The 23,300-nt window shown below is 36.5% G+C and overlaps 1 protein-coding gene across 1 annotated transcript in view; it reads right to left on the reverse strand.

Moving 5' to 3' along the window:
* Nucleotides 1–4,137: 4,137 nt before the first annotated feature.
* Yme1l1 (YME1 like 1 ATPase) overlaps nucleotides 4,138–23,300 on the reverse strand; it is a 39,548-nt gene continuing 20,385 nt past the window's right edge. The window contains exons 9-20 of the mRNA XM_019206145.1: nucleotides 22,455–22,537; nucleotides 18,286–18,376; nucleotides 16,241–16,393; nucleotides 15,550–15,682; nucleotides 14,356–14,418; nucleotides 12,997–13,109; nucleotides 12,060–12,215; nucleotides 10,233–10,384; nucleotides 8,905–9,031; nucleotides 8,317–8,390; nucleotides 7,505–7,591; nucleotides 4,138–4,808 (exon numbers count right to left, since the gene is read on the reverse strand). Of these exons, the coding sequence (XP_019061690.1) occupies nucleotides 4,665–4,808; nucleotides 7,505–7,591; nucleotides 8,317–8,390; nucleotides 8,905–9,031; nucleotides 10,233–10,384; nucleotides 12,060–12,215; nucleotides 12,997–13,109; nucleotides 14,356–14,418; nucleotides 15,550–15,682; nucleotides 16,241–16,393; nucleotides 18,286–18,376; nucleotides 22,455–22,537 (1,376 nt within the window). The 3' untranslated portion in view covers nucleotides 4,138–4,664. The remainder of the gene's footprint in view (nucleotides 4,809–7,504; nucleotides 7,592–8,316; nucleotides 8,391–8,904; nucleotides 9,032–10,232; nucleotides 10,385–12,059; nucleotides 12,216–12,996; nucleotides 13,110–14,355; nucleotides 14,419–15,549; nucleotides 15,683–16,240; nucleotides 16,394–18,285; nucleotides 18,377–22,454; nucleotides 22,538–23,300) is intronic.

Genomic DNA, 23,300 nt, shown 5'->3' on the forward strand with positions numbered 1-23,300 from the left:
ATTGTCCTTCCTACCCTCTTTAATACATCTTTGATTATGCTATAAGCAAAGTCTGCTTTCTTATCTGGCTTCCTTGACTCACATGAAAGTACTTTCATGCATGAATAAGTGCTTAATAGATGTTTCTTCTGTGGATAATTAGTAGAGTCCTTTTTGCCATCTTACTCTGCCCCTTTGCCAGTAATTCAATTTTGGCATTCAGATGACTGTGAATGACAGCTTTCAGAAAATTACAAGTCTCCTCTAAGACCACTGATTCAATTGTTTTAAAGTTGTGATTTCAAAGTACATCAAGGAAGATTCACTTTCAGTGTGAAGATAACAAATCCTTTCCCCCCTTTAAAAAAAAAGGAAATACAAAGCTTGAAAAAATATCACCCAAAAATAATGATTTTAACACTTACAAATTCAAGAGAAGACTTACAACAAAGTATAACATTTATGCATGACAAGCACTGACATTTGGTTAAGAACACTGAAGTCTGTGATGGTCTTACCTACCCAGGGCTGCCCCTACCCCATACCAACTCTATAGGTACAATGATCCAACCACAAAGAAGGCAGATCTTATTAATGAAGTTTGTCCCCCTGCTAAAAAGGACGTAATCTGATGCACTGTAAGTTAAATTTGTGCTCTTAGTCGTAAGCAATTCATTAACCTAAGGCTGTAGTCCTATTTGAAGGAAACAAAAGATGAATTAAGTGTTTCAGATTTCTGGGAAGTAAGAAAACCAAAGCTTAGTAAGCACTTCACATATTCTAGGTTCACCATAGATATGGGGAGCAGAAAACACTGAAACCACCACATGACCTTGGATGCCAAAGCCTTTGCATATGCAGAGGAAGAAACAAAATAGCTCAATAAAAATCAAAGGCCAGGGAAGACTTGAACATACTTTTCAGATCATACATAGATCAGCAGGAAGTAGAAGCCTGAAAAAATGGAAAGGTTTAAGCCAACCCTTGACCAGTCTGACTGTTAAGCTAAACAAACAGCATCTAATACGTAGCAAACCAGACTGAAAACAAACAAACAAAAAGACTTAGCAAAGCTATCAATAGCTGTGTACAATGCGATGGAGACAGACCACAGATTTAGTTGAGGTTAGTACTAAACAGTCTAAAGAATGATGGTGGGGGGAATATAGTATTTGACTTATCTTATCATTTGATTTTGAACAAAAGATGACCAGGCATACAGAGAAACAAGTATGACTCTTAAGTAAGGCATGTTCAGAGAATTACATTATTTTGATTCCATGAAGGAAAAAAAAAAAGGCTCAAACTAATTCAAAACATGAAAGACCCAAATGAAAACCTGAGAGCTAAAAAAAAATAAATAAAATGAAAAATTCAGATTTGAGGTAGCACCAGAACAATCAGTGAAATTTTTAAAAAATTTTACTCAAACCAAAGAAGGGTGGGGGGAGAAAATAAACAGCCCTAGAGGCCAGGACATCAAGTGTACAGATACATGTATAAGGGAAATTACAGAAAAACAACAGAGAAATGTACTTGAAGAAACAATGGCTAAGAATCTCTCAAATCTGACGGAAAACAATCTATACACCCAAGAAGCTCAACAAAACAAAAGGAAAATAAAGAGATCTGCACCTAAAAGTATCAAGCTCTTGAAGACAAGGCCAAGAAAAAAATCCTGAAAGCAGCAAAAACAAATCAAACTACCATATAGAGTAAAAATGTTTTAATATCTTTCTCACCAAAAGTAATGAAAGTACGGATGTGCTGGGATGATGTTTTTCCAAGAGATTCAAAGAAAAAAACTGTCAAGAACATATATCCAAAAAAAACCTGTCCTTAAAAATAAAGGCAATAATGGAACATGACACAAGCTTATAATACCAGCTACATGGGAGGCTGAGGCAAGAATGAAACCAGTCTCAAAAAGGACGAGCAATGTAGCTCAGTGACAAAATGTCAAGAAAAATAAAAAGCAAAAGGCAAAATCAGATGTTCCAGGATTAAGAATAAGGATTTAAGACTACTGAGATTGTAACATGTATAGATATAACACACATGGTAACACCAGGACATGGACACATACTGGAACAAAGCTCCCACATTTTGTCAAAATTGTCTGTATCAATCAGAAGTAGGCTATAAGACGTATACTGTCATGTTTAGAGAAACCACTGAAAAAATATAGATCTCAATACTGAAAGAAAAATGAAAGACACCTGAATTGATACTGAAAAACAGTATTTATTTTAAACAAAGTAAGGTGAGAACAGAACAGAGAAACCTTTTTAGATATGAAGAAAACAGTAAATTACTACAATATTTCAACATTATAGATGAGCTGGATGTGGTGGGTACATGTCCACAATCCCAGTGCTAGGGAGATGGAGGTAGGATTGCTGAGAGTGTGAAGCCATCCCAGGCTACACAGTGAGTTCAAGGTCAGCTTTAACTACAAAGCAAAACCCGTCTTTAAAAAAACCCCAAAAATCTGGGCCAGGGATGTAGCTCAGCAGTACAGCACCTGCTCATTGAGCGGGAGGCCCTAAATTTGATTCCTGGTATCAAATTAAAAAAAAAAAAAACACAACAAAATAGATGAACTGAAAAAGCTCACTGAGATGACAGAGTCAGTCTGGATAAAAAACAAAATCCATTTAATGTGGGACTTTCATTCAGAATATACGATCACGGGACAAAAGATTCCAATAGGCATGTATGTCTCTAAAGTTATAAACTCAGGAGAGGATGTTCAACATTACTAGGGATGGGCAAATTAAACTGTAGATTTGGGTGAGTTCAGAATTTGCATAGCCTCATTTGGATGTGAGTGGTGTAAGCTATCACTTCACAGCCATGGAATGGCCATAATCAAAATGATTAATGAATTATTGAGAAATATTATAAAGGATATGAGAAATTAACTCTCATTCAGGCCTGGCTGAAAAAATTACACTACACAGTCACTTTCTTTAAAAGTTACCCACAATGTAACATGACAGAATTTGGGAAGGTGACAGAAATGTTCTAAAACCTGTTTGCAATGATGCCATAATCAATCAATCAATCTTTGAACTTTACACTCATAACTGATGAGTTTTACAGCATGTAAACTATATGTCAATAAATCCACTAAGTCTGATTAGACAGGACATTCTCAGGGTTTCATATGTATACTGTGAATGTATAAGCAGACAAACACAGAGAACGACAGAAAATACTGAGTGCAACAAAAAAAATGGGGCAACATAAAACAGTTGATAAATCTGAATCAAGGGTATATAAGAGAGTATCCCTGTATCATTCTAGCAACATTTCTCAGTTTGAAATTACAAAGAAATTGAAGGTTACTAAAATAAGGTCAACAATCACATAATTGTCTATCTTCTTCAACGAAGACCATATGCAGCTGAAGTTATTAGAAAACTGTAGTTAACTTTCATAAAATCACAAGAAAATAATGAGTATAAAAGCAACATAATGCACTCTAAAAACTCATAGTAAATCCTGTAATAATCCTGTGTTCAGAATCACAAAATCAGAATGAAAAATAAATACATCCTTCCATTTCTAACCCAGGGTAACTCAAAAGCTCACTTTGAAGGTTAATGGGTTTTTGGTTTAATTTTGCTTGTGAGGTTAAGCCTCACAATTAAATTACTCAGAATCAAGTTGTTAGAACTTATTTAACAAAACACTGTTGCTTTGAAATAAACGTCATTAGCTATAATAACAGTAATCTTAAAGAATATAAAAGTGCATGTTGTACTTTTAAAAGGTTGTAATCATTTAAATTCTGATTTGTATCTTTGTGTTTACAATTCTCTAGTCTTGCATGCTTAAAAACACATTTTATATGTGGGGAACCTGTGGCATAATTCATTGCATCTGAATGACATTTCAAGATAGACCTAAAAACAAGATTCACAGTCAACTGTGGGGATGTGTGATAATTTGTGGTATGTAGGAGGCTGAGGGAGAAGAATGACAAGCTCAACGCTAGCCTGGGCAATTTAGCTAGACCTTGTCTCAAAATATAATTTTAAAAAGGCTGAGACGTAGCTCAGTGGTAGAGCACTTGCCTAACATGCACACGGACTGGATTCAATCAGTACCACCAAAGGGGGTTGGCAGGTGGACAGTTTACAAAAGCATCACTTCTTTACCGAAAAGAAATGTTACTATCAAGAGATAATGACAGGGCCGGGATTCAGCTCAGTGGTGCTACCACCTGCCTCGCAAGCTCAAGGTCCCGAGTTCAATCCCCAGTACCAAAAGAAAAGAAAAAAAAGATAACAATAATTTTCAATAACCTTAGCTTGAACAATAAAATACTTACCAAGAGCTAAAGGCACAATTTGTATTAATAACCAGTAGAGTAACCAATGATAAAATCATTATTTACGTTCCTTATAATAAGTGATTGACATTTCTCAAACAAGCTGTTTCTAATCCTAATAATTCTTTATTTTTTTAAAATGTACTTGCAGTAGGTTGCTAATTTCCAATAGATGTCATCATGAGAATAAGCAAAATTAGATAAATGGGACAAAAAGTTGACAAAGTGTTCCCTCGCTTGAATTATAGCAAGTCAAGGATGAGGAAGAAAGCACTGTAAAGGACTACTGCAATGATACTTGCGTACTTGCAATAAAACCAGCAACGCAACCATATCCAGAGAGTTATCATCTCACTTCCAACTTCTTCCCCTCGAGAACAATTTGAATTTCTTTGGCATCCAAAGTCTCATAGGTCAATAAAGCTTCTGCTAGATTCTTATGCTCTTTTGCATGAGTTTTCAAGATATGTTTTGCTCTTTCATATGACTCCTAAAATAGAAAAGCAGATATGTAAGAAGCAGGAAATGTTGAGGAAGAAAAAAACCCCAGACAATGAGAAAAGAAATAACTATACAGCTTTAAAAATCTATTCACTTATTTTTTTAAAAAAAGCATTTAAAAGCCTGGTTCTAGAGTACACATAATTTCAGCATAAACAATATATGAAGTTTTTATAATAGAAGGATTTAGAAAATGTTTCAAAGTCAGGCGTGGTGGTGCATGCCTGTAATCCCAGCACTCAGGAGGCTGAGGCAGGAGGATCACTATGATTTCGAGACCAGCCTGGGATACACAGTGAATTCAGGTCAGTCTCAACTACACAGTGAGATCCTATCTCAAAAAACAAAACAACAAAAAAAAAAGAAAATGTTTCAGAAAAGCCTCTGTCTTCCCACAGCATCCCTTCTACCTTGAGTAGCCAAAACCTGGCTCCCCACAGCTGAGACTGATTTCCCTAAGCTCTCAAACACTGCTTTTTTTGCTCTTATCCAAGACACTACCTTGTCACCATTTTCAGATCATTAACACATCATCCTTTAGAAAAAAACCAAACCATGCGACTTGCTGCCCTATCCACCTCCTTCCATTATTTCCAATACCCTAATCACATTCCTCATTCGCTAAAGATGCAGACTCTCGGCACATTATTTTCCTCCATTCCAAGTCCAAGGGGAACACATAACCAACCTTTCCCCTAACAACCAGACACATATTTGGTTTGAGCTTGTAACCATCACTACAATATATATATAAAAATGTACTTATGACCTACCTACCCACACTCCACATTAGTCAAGACTTGATCTCCAGTTTCTCCAGTGAATGACACAAATAATGACACAGTTGCATGAGGCAGTTGTTAAACAGATTTAACTGTTTTAACGGTCACAAAATATCACAAAAACTGATTCTACTACCACAATATCTTTTGAACCCATCCACGTTTAATTCTATTTTCGCCATCTTAATCCAAGCATCCATGAAATGCCGCAGTACCTACTAGCTGAACTCCCTGAATTTACTCATACATCTGTGGCGGTTCACTAATTGTCACCCTGAGCAGGAATGCCCAGTGGAATTGAGTCAGTGTCATTCCAGACGAGGAAGGCCCACTTTAAGAGAATTGTGGTTAGAGAAACGGTATAAAAGAATAGGAGGAAGGGTTTCAGATGATCTTCCTTGGAAGAGCTTCCATGCAGCTTACTATTTTCCTCAGAGGAGCTTTGGCTGTTCTCTCTGGAGGTCCATTTCTTGCTGTCGTTAAGAATGGCTGCTGTTCTCTTTGCAGGAGTTCCTGTCTTCACCTTCACCTTGGATGTCATCTCCTGGCTTTCTGTGCAGATTCTTCAGCTTCTAGCAACAGCCTCTCGGCCTGCAGGCACAGACTCTTGAGCTTCTACTGCCCACCTTTCACACTCCCAGCGCAGAACCTTGGATCTCCCGCTGAGGATACTTGGACCTTCTGATGACTCACGCAGGGCTTTGCCATGGGCTCCAGGCCTTTGGCTGGATCCTTCGGATTTCTAGCATGAACAGATCTCTTGCACACTTCTACATTTGACTCTGGGCAGCCAACTGTGGCTGGGCAGTCACTCTTGTAAATTTTTGTGTCTTGCATCAAATCTGATTCAGAGCATGTGCAGTCTTTAAAGGAGCCTCGCCCCAAGCCCTGCAAGCTCTTGTAAACACTAATAAAAAATCCCTTTGCCCTAACCTATGTGGAGCAATGTAGCCACAAGGTCCTTCACTTTGTTTATTCTGCATTATGAGCATATGCAACTGCTGGGCACATCAAATAACCAATAATACGTCTACATGCATATATATGAAAAACAGACAGAGATTCAGTAAACAATAGCTCTCATTCTATCACCTCTTATGATTTTGTAGCTAAATTAAAACTGAAGTGGACTTAGCCCATGGTCAAAATATAAGACCCAAAATTCAGGAAAAGGGGTTTCTTGATAACATATTTAAATTACTGCTGCAAAATGCACCTACATTTACTTTAAAGACTGATGTTTCTACTGAACACAGAGCTTGGACCATCATCACTTCTGTTTTGTTTTGTTTGTGGTGCTGGGGACCAAACCCAGGGCTTCAAACATGCTAGGCAATTGCTCTACCACTGAGTTACATCCCCTGCCTCTGTTATCTCTTTGTTTTGTTTCCTTTTTTTGTTTTTTGTCTTTTAAGACAGTGTCTCACTATGTAGTCCAGGCTGGCTTTGAACTTGTGGTGGTCTTCCTGCCTCAGACTCCCAAGTGCTGGCAGTATAGGCCTGTGCAAACACGCCTGGCTCCTTGTTATTTTTAAAGTACAGTAAGTCCCCAACTTATGAACATTTGAAGTGTGAACTTTCACAGATATGAATGGACCTCACCTTATGAACATTAACAGATGGCAAACGAATCATGAAAGTAGCCATGTGTCTGCACGGTGCTTACTATACAGTGTGAAGGTATAAAGGAGCACAGTGCAGTTGGGAACTCACTATATTTCTGTGTTTGATTTTTTATGTTTTCCATTGTATATTAGTGTCAAAGGTGTATATGACTCACTTTTTCAGACTTATGAAAGAATTTGACTTACAAATGTTTTCCTAGAATGAACCTTGTTCCTAAATCAGGGATTTACTATACCTATTTAGGCAACTTAAGTTCTCAGACACATAATACTATTACCCTTAGAAGGACTCTTATTTCTTGTTCGATGGCAGATTGAGTTTCAGGACTCAGTTTCCCCGTGTCACTGTAAGTCATAACTCCAAGCTACAATCAAAGAGAAAAGAATAAATGAGTAGGAAAGCCCAAAGTGCCAAAAAATTTAACAGAGAAAGAACTAGCCTGTATATAAGAAAACAAGTATCTTGGGAGGGGAGGAATACAAAAATGCTTTTCAAGGCAAAGAAATTTCATCCTACTTTTGAAAATAAAGACAAAACTCAAAATACTCAGTGTGAGGGCTGGGGATTTAGCTCAGTGGCACTGTGCCTGTCTCACAAGTGCAAGTTCTTGAGTTCAATTCCTAGTACCAAAAAAAAAAAAAAAAAAACGAAGTGTGAACAAGACAGAAAATTTCAAATCATTCAAACTTGGTTCTGACTGCATTCTCAGAAACCCTGTCTCTAAATCCAAAAATTCACAATTCAGGGTATAGCAGTGCTTGATAGACCTACCTACAGCAATAATGTGGAAATATGAAATATATGGAAAAGGTAAAAGGGGGCTCAGGATATAGATTTTTAATGCCATATGAAAAGTTTAAATTTTCTTAACATTTGGCTAACGTGTGAATAATTACTATCTTTATAATTCTAAGCAGTTAAGAGAATGCTACATATTTACTACTCAAAATAAGGCTACAACACTGCTTAGAACCATTTCAAATGCATTTGGAATGTGGCTAGAAAAAGTAAATATTACTAATTAATAATCAGATCTCTCAGAAACACATGGTATATCATTTGATAAAAGAAAATGATTAAAACTATTACCTTCTCACTCATTCCAAATTTGGTAACCATCCGCTTAGCTATTTTTGTTGCATTAGCAAAATCACTGGAAGCACCTAAAAAAAATTAAATATACAACTCAATTTTTAAAAAATTCTTTAAACCAACTAACACAAGTTGACATAAAGCTATTGTCCAAAATCAACCTGTTGTTGAACAAGAAACTAGAGACATTTATAGCTAAGTGGATGCACACTGAGGGCACAGTCTTAAGTGAAATTAATAGGACACACATGTATAAATATCATATACTTTCTCTGGTGTGATAAACTAAAAGTGTAAATAAGAGTCAAAAAAACTGATACTTTGTAATAGGAAGAAAAGGTCTAAAGGTATTGGACCACTGGGAGGGTTAGGGGAAAGGTAAAAAGGGAAGAGAAAAGGAAAAAAAACTGGAAACAAAGTCTCTGTAAAGAGGGAAGGGGGAAGAGGGAAGGGAGGCTAGGGTATGGGGAAAAAATAAGAACTGAGATATGTTACAGAAAGGTATAACATCCCAATGATGAATGTAACTACTGCATATCTAAAATGTACTAATAAAAATATTAAAAATAAATAAATAAAATCAACCTGTTGTAATATGGTCAGTTCCAAATATAAGCTCCTCTGCCACTCTTCCTCCCATACTAACATCCATCTGCGCCAGTAGCTGGGCTCTCGTTTCATTCCATCTATCATTCTCGGGCAACAGAGACACCTAGACAATTGAAAAATAACCAGACAATAGCCAAAGAAATTCAGATACAATCTGAAATCATTACATGAGAAACCAGATTTAACTCTCCCCATTAACAGTATTTAATACAACGATGGAAAGGTGACAGATGTTTTTGCTAGCCAGCCGGTGACTAATGGCAAAAGCAATTACTTTGTTTTTTTAGAAACAGGGTCTCACTATGAATGCGTATGCAGTTCAGGCTGGCCTTGAGCTCACTATGTAGCCCAGGCTGGCCTCAAACTCTGAGTGATCCTTTTGCCTCAGCCTCCTGACGCTGAGATTACAAGCTTGTGCCACCACAAACAGCAAAAGCAGCAACGTAGACAATGAGAAAAATTATGAAGTCAATGCACTTTTTACAAGCAATAGGTGGATAATACTGCAATGGAATCATTTCCAATTATATACACGTGTTTAAAATGTCATATATAGTAATGGAAAGGTGAGGATAAAATATACTAAATGAAAAAAAAAAATCTTAGAAAAACTACGCAAAGTCATTGTGACACATAATTTCTGTTTCCAACTAGCAGAACAGTAAGATATTTAAGAATTATGCCAGGTATTTAGCTCAGTGGTTCCTCCACCTGCCCTTGTTCACAAGCATAAGGTCCCGAGTTTGAGCTCTGGTGCCAAAAAAAAAAAAAAGATATTTAAGAATAAGAGCTTGCTGGGCCAGGGATTTTAGCTCAGTGGTGCCATGCTGCCTCACAAACAGAAGGTCCTGAGTTCGATCTCTGGTACTAAAAAATTAGAGCTTGCTATCAGTTCTTAAATTTTGTAATACATCTGAAATATATTAGGAAGATTCTTTATTAACAGAAAAACTTCACAAGTGTCTCTGATTTCAAAAGAATTCATAAATCAAAATAGAAAAAATATTAAAACTTAAAAGTAGCTTCACTGTAATTAACCAACAATTCCTTCCATAATCTTCTGGAAAGCTCTATTAAAAAGCAAATAAAGGGCCGGGGATTTAGCTCAGCGGTTCGGTGGCCTGCCTTGCAAGCGCAAGGACCCGAGTTCAATCCCCGTTACCAAAAAAAAAAAAAAAAAAGCAAATAAAAACCTGTAAGAAACTCACATATCAGGGTAGGGATTTAGCTCAGTGGTTCTGTCACCTTCCTTGCAAGCACAAGGTCCTGAGTTCGATCCCTGCTACCAAAAAAAAGAAACTCACATGTCCAAGAGTTGGCCCACGTGGCATGATTGTAGCTTTGTTGATTGGCATTGCATCTTTTGTGTAATACGCAATAATAGCATGGCCAGATTCATGGTAGGCCGTAATGGTTTTGTTTTTGTTATCAATTTCCACACTTCTTCGTTCAGGGCCTACAACAAAAATTTAGGTAAGTACTGCACAGAAGGGATACTTAAATCAGATGAAACCGTGTGCTTTGGGATTAATATAACAACCCCTACCCAAACAATAAAACCATTCCTCCTATCCAACAGATCCAAGCTTGAATTTTCACTATTCAAAAAGCAATGCTCAAAAAAACTCTGCTCAGTGTTCGTAACTTTGTCCAATAGTCAAACCAAGTGTGACTTGAAAAATCCTACGAACTGAAAGGGATGCATTTCATCTCCCTGCAGACACAAGAGTGACACTTCAGTCTAAGTGCCACTCACCCATATTTTTAGTGAGAAAAGACCAAGAAAAAAGATCCCAAAAAGCGCAATGGCAGCAGCATTACAGAAAGAGATTCTCCTTCCAAAACATAACATTTCTCCTCCTCCTCCAGTTTCTCTCTGGCTTCAAGCATGCTGCCAGGAAGCCTACAAAGCAAAGTAAAATATTTGTACAAAATTTTTATTTTATTTTATTTATCGTATTGTGTTTAGATGTTTTAGGGTGCATTTCCACAACCTAGGACTGTTAAATTTGTGTTAAAGTCCTGGAAAGATGAATTTGTAAGTGTAATTTCTGGGTCTCAGAACCAATTACTTGGTTTTCCATTATTTCTCATGGGAAAAATATGTGCCGTTCTTGAGCTTCTCAGGATTCAAACATGAATTTGGAACGAGTTGAATTTGACAACCAAGTTATCACTGTATTATTAACAAATATTTTAAACAGTGCAATAGTTTTAAAAGTTAGAATTCAATCTATGACAAACAGAAATTAAAACATACTGTTAAAGGCAAACCAAACCTGTCAAAAACTATCAAACGGGGCTAGAGATGTGCCTTCATGGTGAAACACTTGCCTAGCATATGAGAGGCTCTGCGTTTGAACCCTAGCATCACAAACAAAACACAGCAAAACAAAGAAAAAAGAAACTATCGCCTTAATTCTTACATCAAAAAGGAAAGTTTAATTATTCTTTCTAAAAAACAAACTTCCAACTGATCAGAGTTCATAATTAATCTGTTTTTAAGCCAATCTAAGATTTAAAATAAACATGAAACACTGTAAAATTACCCACCCTTTTATCAGCAATGTTGGACAAGAAGAACTGCAAACACAGGCACCCTACCCCAACCACCAGTGTAATCACGTAAGGTACTAAAATACACTGGATCTCTAAGAGGACATATTGTGCTATTGTTTTCAAGGACACGTTTACATGTTCCTATAACCTTTCTTCTTTTTTTTTTTTTCAGTGCTGGGTATCAAGTCCAGTGTTTCACATATGCTAGTCAAAAATACTACTACTATGTTACAACCCGCAGCCCTACCCATATTTTTCAACCTTTCTCTTTTTAATCAAGGGGAAAAAAAGGTCTTCTAAGAAAAAAGCAAAAGTAATATATGTGCTATACTCTAAAACTAAGTCTACAATGACAACTCAGGTACATTAATAATTGTTATATATTTTACTGGGAATTGTTTGACTGTCAAACCGAGAATATGTGAAATGGTTTATTACAAATATCAATACAGACTGAAATGTTAGTGGAAGATTAAATTCAACAGAGCCTGAGAGCTGTCTACAAAGAATATTTACCAAAACAATTTTAAAAAATCATTCTCTATGTAAGACAAAAAAGAAAGAAAACCTACCCATTAGAATTTTATCTTTGGAAAACTCTAGTTCCTTCATGGTAACCATTTCCTTTCCATCAACAGCTGCCTTTAATGCTGCCTGATTCACAAGATTCTCCAACTCTGCTCCAGAAAACCCAACAGTTCCTCGAGCTATGATTTCTGGATCAACAGCTATGTAAAAAGAGAAGGCAATATTAAAGTCTGAAGTAGCTAAATGAAAGTACTTCACAAAGAACTCACATTCTGAGGGAAAAAAGAACCCAACTAAACTATAATTTAAAATATTCACTTTTAAAATCAGGCTCAATTTACTAAAATTAAGAAAAAATGCCAAAATATGCCATTAAAATTATAACTAGAAAAAAATCATGAAAGTTATAAACTTAACTAATGAGAAACTTCAAACATGACCTGTATTGTTACCAGCCTAAGAACAAACACTCAGAGACAACATTCTATTCCCTGAATTTTACATTGAAATACTTTAGACATAACAGCTCTCCTTACTACAGCAAACACATTAAGCTTCAGGAAATGTTTCAGCTATCTCTGAAAACACTGGCGCTTTCGTGGGTTCATTTATATCTTGAGTGCCAATATTTCCATGATCATTTTCCTTTTCTCCCTTTTAGCCCCCAAATGACTACATCAAAAGCTGTTGTTGTTTCTGGAGCCTTTTCAGTTATTATGCATTGTACACTTGCACTTTTTAAAAATCTACACATAAATAATCTCCAGATATATCTGATTGATATCCCCCCAAAAAAATACCTTTGGAATAAGGAATTGAAAATGATAGCATTTCCTGGATACACAAATTAGGAAATAGATTTTTAAATGGACATATAAATGAATGAGACTTTTAAGACATTAAGAAAAGAACACAAAGAGTAAATGCACATATTACCATATTGATGAGATAATAACACTTGTATTATAGAATTAGACTTACACTTGTCAAACTTTATTTTGTTGAGATACCATTTCAAAATTTCGGTTCGGCCTTTTACATCTGGTCTTGGAACTGTCACTTGCATGTCAAAACGCCCAGGACGTATTAAAGCACTAGAGGGAAAATGGAAAAAGGAAACAAATTAATAAGCTGATTATGCTAACACATAATAAACACATGACTACAACAACAATCTCAATAAACACAAGGGAGCAGGGCGGGTGGCACACGATAAGCTTGGCTGTGCCGGCAACTGAGGCAGGAAGGGTGTGGGTTTGAACTGGGCCGGGCAGTACAGCAAGACCTCAGGTCAACAATGAAGAGGCAAAACGAAGGTTCATTTAGATGTGCATGTACAACTAAGAGCAGCATGTGTCCTCAGAAAAAAAAAATACATGCAAGGAAGTCACACGAGCAGTAACTCTAGAGTGGTGGCAGGTGCTCATAGTCCCCACTACTTGGGAGGATGAGACAGGAGGAACGTTTGAACTCAGGAGTTGAAGACCAGCCAGGACATTACAGAAAGATTTGGTCTAAAACAAACAAAAAAAGTGCTTTCTGCTGCCCACCTGCCTCGCAAGCGCAAGATCCTGAGTTCAATACCCCCATCTCCACACCCCAAAAAGTTTCCCACATAATATTTGTAATACTTGAAAAACAATATTTTCATAATTTTATTGAGATGTAATTCACATAATATAGAATTTAAAGTGCACAGTTGGGGGTTCACTTTAACCTGATTTTAGAATATTCTCATTCTCAAACAAAAGAAATCCCATTTTGAATTCATAGTGAGTCAGCATCTGAATATATATGAGCAGTGTGGGAAATGTTTTATCTCAATACATTCTACTACATAAAAGTATTCACATGGGAGCAAAGCCATAGTACATAATTCAATGTGGGAGATCACTCAATTCCCCTATTTGCCTTGAAATATATGAAAGGAATGACAGTAAAGGAAACCCGAGGTGGACAAGGGAAGAAAGCATTTTATGATTCCTATCATCTCAGGGCACATACAGAAACTCTCAATGAGAGTATACATGCAGAACCTGAGTTTTCATTTTTAAGAAGGCCTTTCATAAAAACATGACCGTGCAAAGTGCAGAAATTGGTCTCAATCTGTATTGTGATGTTATTTATGTTACAAATACAGCAGTGTGAGAAGACAATTTTTAAAAACCGCATTTCCTCTGGCAGTCACTCCTTATACCCCTAATCTGCCACTGCAGATCTGCTTATCCTGAACATCTATATAAATGGGTCACAGAATGTCATCTTCTGTGATGGGGTTCTTCTCTTAGCATAAAGTAAAGCATATGACATATTTTACAGAAACCTTCCTTTAATACTTACTTATCTAATGCTTCTGGAAAGTTTGTGGCTCCTATAATGATTACTCCTTCGTTGGGCTTAAAACTATTAAGAAAAAAGAAGTGCCCTTTCACTTAAAATTGAAGCATATTACACATACAGCAATGACACAACTCTTGTCATTAATTTTAGTGAACAGTGGAGAAGAGACTAATAATAAACCATCAATCATCTATGATCATATCTGCTCTACTTAGGAAAACGTGACCTGACACAGAAAGCTTGTGTTGGGTGCCTGGTTCATTTTTTTAAAAAAACTTATCTTAGTTTTACCAACTCAAAATATGTGCTCCTAGGCCCTGGTACTCCCCCCGACAAAAAGTGCTCCTAGGGCTGGGGATTTAGCTCAGTGGTTCTGCCCCGATTTGGAAGCAAAAGGTCAAGTTTGATCCCTGGCACCAAACAAACAGTGCTCCTAAACCAGCTATGGTGGCCCATCCCTGCTAATCCTAGATACTGGAGATGCTGAGTCAGGAAGGTCCCAAAGCCAGCCTGGGCCTATCACAAAATAAAGGCGGGACTGCAGCGCAGTGCTCCCTGGGTCTGACCTCCTGCATCTCCTGCACCCCACAAACACTGCAGACTTTATTTCCAAAATGTCCCACACATTTAACTTTAAGACACTTCTTTCAAAGCAACATCATTTCTTGCTTCTATATTATAAACAATGATTTAAGCTTTAAATCCAGAAATCAAAGGCAGCCATCAACTGTGTAAGAACCACTGCCTGTGTTTTCTATGCGTGGAGCTGAGATTTGTAATGGAGAATTTGTGTTAAGCAAGCACACTACACCTGAGCTGCATCCCCAGGCCACTTCTGTACTTCTTTAAAAAGACAACTAGTCTACCGTAAATATAATGTAATAAATGGAAAAAGGTATACATATCACAAACTGAAAATAGGAGGAGGGCTGATTTATAAAATACTCAACTGCTAATGGAAGCAATACACTACTGAGAGGAAGAACGTGCCTCAACTTTCCACAAGGAGGACTCCGTGGCCATACTCATAACATTTCCCCTGTCTATTAGAATGTTACCAAACGCTTTGTGAGAACACATCTACATGGTAAATGCTGGAAGGGACCTATTATTTTGAACAATTTTAAAAACAGGATCAATCCTAATTTTTAAAACATATCACCATATTCCACACATAAATGAAGACTCTATTACCCATCCATCTCAGCAAGAAGTTGATTTATAGTCTGCCTTGAATATGGATGCATTGGAGACTCGATTCTCTTTCCACCAACAGAATCTAATTCATCAATAAATATGACACAAGGAGAATTTGCTTTTGCTTCCCCTATGAAAACAGAAAGTATTCAAATAAGTTTAAAGAAATCAACACTTTTTAACCAAAACCTTATAAATATTAAAATGGATAAGACTATAAACAAAATTTTAATTAAAAGACAATGCACAAAATCTCATTATTTACTAAGAATAGTAGTATGGGGACGGGATGGGCAAGATAAACCAAAGAGAATGATATAACAACAACTGCCTATAGCAGAATACTCATTCTTCCTAACTGTACAAATATATATATAATCATATTAGAGGCTAATAACTCCTAATTACATTTGACAGAACTGACGAATAAAATGAAAAAAAAAAACTAAGTCTTTCAAAAGCCCCTAGCCTCACCTAGCATTTTCATTACCTCTTAAGATGATCAGACTGTTAGAAAACTAATAACAGCTCTATATGAACTCGTCTATTAAAGTTATCTAAAACCAGAAGCCTACAATGACTTTCAGCTGACTACCAGGTACAAACAGTTAGCAAAGAAAGGTAAGAAACATTTTTTCCTTAAAATTAACAAAATTTTTCACTACATAAAAAATATACCACAACATACTAAACAGATTTCTGATCCGGCTGGCTCCCACACCCACAAACATTTCATCAAACTCTGATCCGGAAGCATAATAAAAAGGAACATCGGCTTCTCCTGCCACAGCTCGGGCAAGAAGTGTCTTTCCTGTTCCTGGTGGTCCAACTAAAAGAATTCCTAAAAAAAAAAAAAAAAATGGTTCAAAATGTTTATTTAGAAATCCTCAATACCTATAAAACAAAACCTATAAAACAATTTATACAATTTTGAGGCTGAAAGGATACCAATCAACATTTTCAAACACAGGAAAACATTTGTGTCTGCTAATCATTCCCTTCAGGATCTCTGTAATTAATTTTTCTGTGTCATTTAATATTATTTATATATCAGTAAAATACAAAACAAGAGGTGATATTTATAATATATAAGCAGGAGAGTATAAACACATCTATGAAGCAAAATAATATAAACCTATTTATATAGTAAATAAAATTTACATTAAAAGACAACCAAATGTAACGTATGAATCCTGATGTTTTTCCATAAAAAACAAATACTGGAGAGTAAATGATTTTTTAAAAATTTAGTATTTTCCTTGAGAAGGATGAATTAGGACAATGCTATTCTTACATGGATTTATACCAAAGTAGATGTTACCTACAGCTTTCCTTCAAATGTTCAGGGGAGAAAAGCACGCTCTGTGTGTGTGTGTGTGTGTGTGTGTGTGTGTGTACACACGTGTGCATGCACACAAAAAGTATCACAAAAAATTAACAACTGCTGAGTCTAGGTAGATAATACATGAATGTTAACTATACTATTCTTTTAAGCTCTGCCAAGTTTGAAAGTTTTCATAATTAGCTGGAAAAACAGAATTCTGATTCATAGCACAGCTTTGGAAATATACAGACTACATTAGAAAATATAGCTGCATTGATGCTGCATTATAACACAAGAATTTTTAAAGACATGCTCAAAAAGACTGAGGACTATCCTAGCTTTACTGACTCTTAACTGGTGTGAATCATATTAACAATTTAAATCATACTAACTCCTAGAGACTACATCTCAGTACTTGCAGATTTTCTACACATTTATAAAACATTCCTTGATTAGAAAGAAACTGTTTCTACGGGTTTCTATATTATATAGTACTGATTTCATAAGTGTACCCTAAATTAACAAAGGTTCATGCCAACATTCTCATACACTCCTAAATTCTCAATAGCAGTATCAAGCAGCACAAGAAAGAGGGTTTCTCAAACTCAGCAAATCTACCAGAAATTTATCCTAAGGAAATAATTAAGCATGAGGACATAGACTATGTTAGGATGGTCAACACAATGCTACTTTTAACAACAAAAATTAAAATCCAAAAGAAATGGTTAAATATGCTATAAATAATTAGTAATTAACATTAGTAAGATCATGAAAGACCCTCTCCTCCCCCTCTCTTAACAACAAGGATGAAGAACTGTCTCTTACTAATCTATGAGACATATATAAATCTGTGTGTGCTTCTGGACTAGATCTTGACACTGAGGGGTGGAGGACAGTGACACTGCTGGATAATCCTTCAAGGACACTGTCAAAAGGAGTGCTGACATCTACTTACGGAATGTGAACTGCTAAGTTTTGTATCCTCAATACATTTACTAGTTTCGTTAATTATACTAGAGTTGTATAAAACAATGACCTTATTCACAGTATCCCCATCATAACTACATTTAGGAGTAACAGAGAATTCTGCCTACATATACGAATGTTTATTCTCAAATGGGTAAGTAAATGGATGTATGTGAAAACGTCAGCAAAATACTAAAATCTAGTGAGTGTGGGTTTCTGGCATGGGAAAAACAAATTTTCAGACTATTCTTGCAACTTAAATTTTGTTTCAATATACAAAAAAGGTTATAAAAAATTATAAAAAGGGCTGAAGTACATGTTCAAAATAAAAGAACATATCTTTAAAAATAGCAATTAAAGAACTAAATTTTAATCAGTTGAACTATGATAAAATTAATAACATATTAAGTATTTATATCACGGAAAGAAGAAAGATACTCTACCTTTTGGAAGTTTTCCTCCAAGCACAGTAAATTTCTGTGGATTTTTCAAGAATTCAACAACTTCCTGTAATTCTTGTTTAGCTTCCTCCACCTAAAATAATTTGTCAAATACTTTAAATTATGCTCCTAGTTGGTTAAATTGCCAAGGCTTCCTTTTTAAGCATCATAAATATAACTTGGTTATAGAATTAACTTGGTATTCTCAAAATAAGCATACAAAATGCCTCCTCCATAAACACTCAAAAGCTTCTCTCCTTATCCTTACTTCCAATTATTACACAATGTCTCCTAATTGTGCCAACAAAAATAATTTGAACTTCTTACCTTTTCTCAGTGAGGGGAAAAAAAAAGCAAGAATAACACTGGGTAGGGTGAAAAAGAAACTACCCAGAGTAGAGTAAAACATGGCCAAAGGGCAATCTGAAAACCTGAAATTTGGGGTCATGATTACTTTATACCAATACTTTAAAGAAATTTCTCAAGTATTTACAGAAAATACTGTGACTTTTTTGGTCTGGTTTAGTTTGGTTTTGAGACAGGGTCTTACTCTGCAGTTCAAGCAGGCCTTGAAATCAGTAGGTACCTGAGACTGGCCTGGAATTTGCAGTGACGCTCCTGCTTCAGCCTCCCAAGTGCTGGGATTATAGGTGTGGTGGGGCACACCTGGCTAGAAAATATTATGATTGCTAAAGAGTCAGAAAGTTTTTTTGAGGTTAGTTTTTGTTAGGTTTGGCGATATTTGAAAGTTATTCTGATTAACCCTTTAAAAGTTTTACTAAAATGTTCACAAAGTTAATAGTTAAAAACAAAGCCCTGCTTACTGCAAGGATCAAGAAATGTGTACATATGGCTCACCAAGACATTATGTCCAAGAATATTATTCATACCACCACTACTTGAGTTCGAAATTAGAAACAACAACATCAAGACATAGATGAGAATAAATATACAGTATTTCAGTGACACATTATGCCACAAAGATTATATCAACTACAACTCCAAACATTGTGGCTGGATCTCAAAAACATGTTGAATAAAAGCACCTAAATCTAAAAGGGCACATTCTATATGTATTACAACTGTTTCAAAAACTCAAAACCAAGCAAAACTAATGTATGATATCAGAAAAACGATTACCCAGAGGGAGGAAGAGACAGTAACCAGAGAGAGGCGTGGAAAGGATCTGTGGGTCTAATACTGTTTGTTGAGTGGAGTCCTGACAAAGGTGTGCTCACTCCGTGATAATTCATGGTTTGTGCACTTTTGTGTGAACATGTTACACTTCATAAAATTTATGTCTAAAAAGTTTGGCTATTTTATTACAAGTACACTTTTACCATACAGAAAGTTAGACGTGGTGGCACACACCTGTATCACAACACTAGCTTGAGCAACACAGTGAAAACCTGTCTCAAAAAAAATAAAAAAAATAAAAAAAAAAACACAACAAAAAGCAAAAACTAGACACAATTTATATAAAGACGATTTAAACTGCTGTAATATAGTGCTTTTACTCACACGTTTTTCTCTCCAAACTCAAAAGCATCTGACTCAAAAAGTATGCTGGCAAGGGTGTGTTACCCTCCCTTTTTCTTCTCAAATTTCCTAACTGCAGTTTTAGATTATATAATTGTATTTGTCCTTTGCATATACAAACATAGGAATCATTCTGAAATAAATTTCATGTGGATTAATTTTTAAAAGTGTATTTTTTAAAAAGTTTTCAAAGAGCCATGTAGGAAAAGACTGAAATAAAACTGGTCAAAATAATCAGCTGGGTGTGATACTGCACTCCTGTAATCCCAGCACTCAGGAAGCTGAGGCAGAAGGATCACGAATTTGAGGCCAGCCTGGGCTACACTATGAGTTCAAGACCCACCTAGAACATACAGCAAGGACCCGTCAGAAACTTCCCACCTTGGATATGATGCCAACATTAAGTTGTAAGAATAAAGTAAAAGAGATTAAACATTATTTACTTCTCTAACTTTATTCTCTCCCAATCCCTTTGGCAAGAGTATATTCCCATTGAAGAATATAAAACCTACTGAGGAAAACGGTGCTGAAGAGGATCAATAAAGTGAATTATTATGAAAAGCCCATATTGGGCCTGGGATTTAGCTCAGTGGTGCCGCTGCCTACCTCACAAGTAGAAGGTCCCGAGTTCAAACACCCATACAAAGAAAAAAAGGCCCATATTAATGTTACATGTGTGCATGTGTGTCGTGTGGTGGTGGTGGTCGTGGGGGTGGTGGCATTGGGGATTGAGCCCAACGAACACCACGTCCTGATCCACACCCAGGCCTTTTTGTTTTTAATGTGACAGACTGCGGCACAGGGGACTGAGCCTGGGGTGCTCTGCCCCTGAAAACACAGGTGTTTTATTTGGAGACATGGCCCTGCTAAATTGCCCAGAGACTTCTAGCTTATAATTCTTCTGACTCAGCCTTCTGAGTAGCTGGGATCATACGCAAGAGTCACCACACCCAGCAAACAGCCCTCGGTAACATGCCTCTTCAGAGCTTAAGTCTTTAGGTCAGAAATTTCAAATCCACCTTAAAGACCCAAAACATCTACCCAAAACATTCCATGAAAGACTTACCCAGTCTCTATCATCCCCAAAAGAAAAAACATATTTATCAGTAGAGAACAAGTAAGATACACAGCATAGAACTAAATTCCACAATTTATGTTTGGAGGGATATAGAAATCAGTAGAAAAAAATCTGTGTTGCCTGGTCTTGATATAAATCCATGATCTCCAATTTAAGTGCTTCCAACGGTCATATTTCCCTATTCCACCCCTTCTCCTAACCTCACAAAATTTCATACCTTTCTCAGAAATTACACATCCGCATTCTCAGGTGATGACCTTGACTCTGGTTTTACAACTTTCACCCACGACCTCCCTAATATCCTACTTTATTTCCTGCTATGAGAGGAATTATCTATGTAACTTTTCTTCAAATGAAATTCAAGGATTACTTATAGTTGCCTACTCCACCTCAGCTGCTATCTCCTGTAAACTCGGGGCATTCACGATTTAACCCCTGCTATTCCACTGAAACTGCTCATTATCAAGTGAACCAACGAGCGACGTATGCACTGCTGAAATGAATATCCAATTCTCACTTCACCCAAGAACACTGTTCCCCGCAGCTGACCCGATTCATGATGGAAATGTTTTTCCAGTTTATCACCGCTCCCCACTTCACAGGCAGCTCTTCCATCATTGTTCCTGTTCCTGTCTCTGTCCTATGAAGCCTTTAGTGCTCTACAGAGTAAACTTAAGAAGACTTCTTCTCTTTCCTAGTCATATCCATTGCCCTGGTGACCTCATTCAAACACACACACCTAGTATCTATATACGTATACTTCGGGAGTTTTAATCTTAGCTTGAACCTTTCCCAAAATTCCAAAATGGTATGTTCAAGTGCATACTCAGGCCTTTCATTTGAATGTCGAACATTGAACATACCTACACCTGAATTTCTAACCTTTGTTCCCAATTTGAGCTCTTCTCACAGCCTGTTTTTTTAATTTCAGAAAATGGCAATTCTGTTCCAACTGTTCATACTTAAACCTTGTGGTCTTCTTGACTCTTCTATTGTACTGTTAAGCTCTAGTCAGGAAATCCTACCATATCTACCTTCAAAACATGCACTCAGAATCTGACTACACCTCACCAACCCCACTACAGTAAAGCTTGGCTAAGCCCATCACCGCTTGCGGGACCACCACGACAGCCTCTTCTCTACCGCAGTCCCTTCTAGACTATGAACATAACAGCTAGACCATTCTCATCAAGTTTTAAGCCATACCATTTCACTGTACAAAATTCTTCAATGGAACCAATTATTACAAAGTCAAAGTCAGTGTTTATAATGGCTTCTAAGACACTGCAATCTGGCCCTATGTAACTCCCTCACCTTATTTACTACTATTTTTTACTTATTTGATTCCATACTCGAACCTAGAAAATCTTACTTAAAATTGCAGTCCTTTCCCAGAATTCCTGAGCATCTTTATTTGGCACCATCGCGATACTAAGGTTGCTAATTTCTTAAATTTAACTTACTTATTCCAGAACAACCTTTAGAATCAAACGCCGACCTTAAGAGTATTAATTACATAATGAATAAAGAAGGCAAAGAAATCCTCTTAACTTACTCCTTTAACATGTTCAAAAGTGACATTTTTCATCTGAACGGGATCTACTGCAGAATCAAGCCCTGTAGTTGTCCGGAAGCGGACTAAATGAAAGAAAATAGATGTTAATAATCACTGGATTAAAAAAGTTCCAAACAACTTAGTTTTTAGATGCAAGAAAGCACAGCCTACAAAAATTAAACAGCTGAGAAGTCTCAATTCAAACACAGTGAATCAAAGTAAAGAAGAGAAACTAGGTCTTCTGGATTTCTAGACCATCTCCAAATAGCAAATGACTCACATTAAAGAGACACTTTGGTACTTTCCAGTTAAAATCAAGAACCATTCCTCTTCTCCAAGAACAGAAACCTTAAATCAATGGTTACAAAATTTCAGTATGAATTAAAAAAAAAAATCACTTGAGAATGGTGTTAAAATGAAAGTTTCCAAGACCGTGCTATAGACTCATGGTTTGCAGATTTGAGAAAGAGCCCAGCATCTAACATAATAAAAGATACATCTGTAATTATTTTGATACAACTGGCCACAGATCTATTCTGTGAAATAAACTGCCTTAAACATAGCAAGAAAATCTGGTCCATTCATTTAAAAAGGGAAAACAAACACTCTTCAAGTACAGAAAAAAGTCTGATAAAATATTCGAGAGTTACTCTGAACAACTATTCCAAGGCATGCATGCACTTATTTAGTTAGTTAGTTACTGGTACCGGGGATCAAACTCTAGGCCTTGCGTCTGTGAGGCAGGCCGCAGAACCACTAAGCTAAATCCCTGGCCCCTTACATGGCTTTTAAAAATCGCTCCTCAGGTTCACATTCTCAACTAGTGCAGTTATAAATTTAAAAAAA

Source organism: Fukomys damarensis, unplaced genomic scaffold (assembly GCF_012274545.1).
Source record: "Fukomys damarensis isolate Sample0158 unplaced genomic scaffold, DMR_v1.0_HiC HiC_scaffold_37, whole genome shotgun sequence".
Classification (NCBI taxonomy): Eukaryota; Metazoa; Chordata; class Mammalia; order Rodentia; family Bathyergidae; genus Fukomys; species Fukomys damarensis.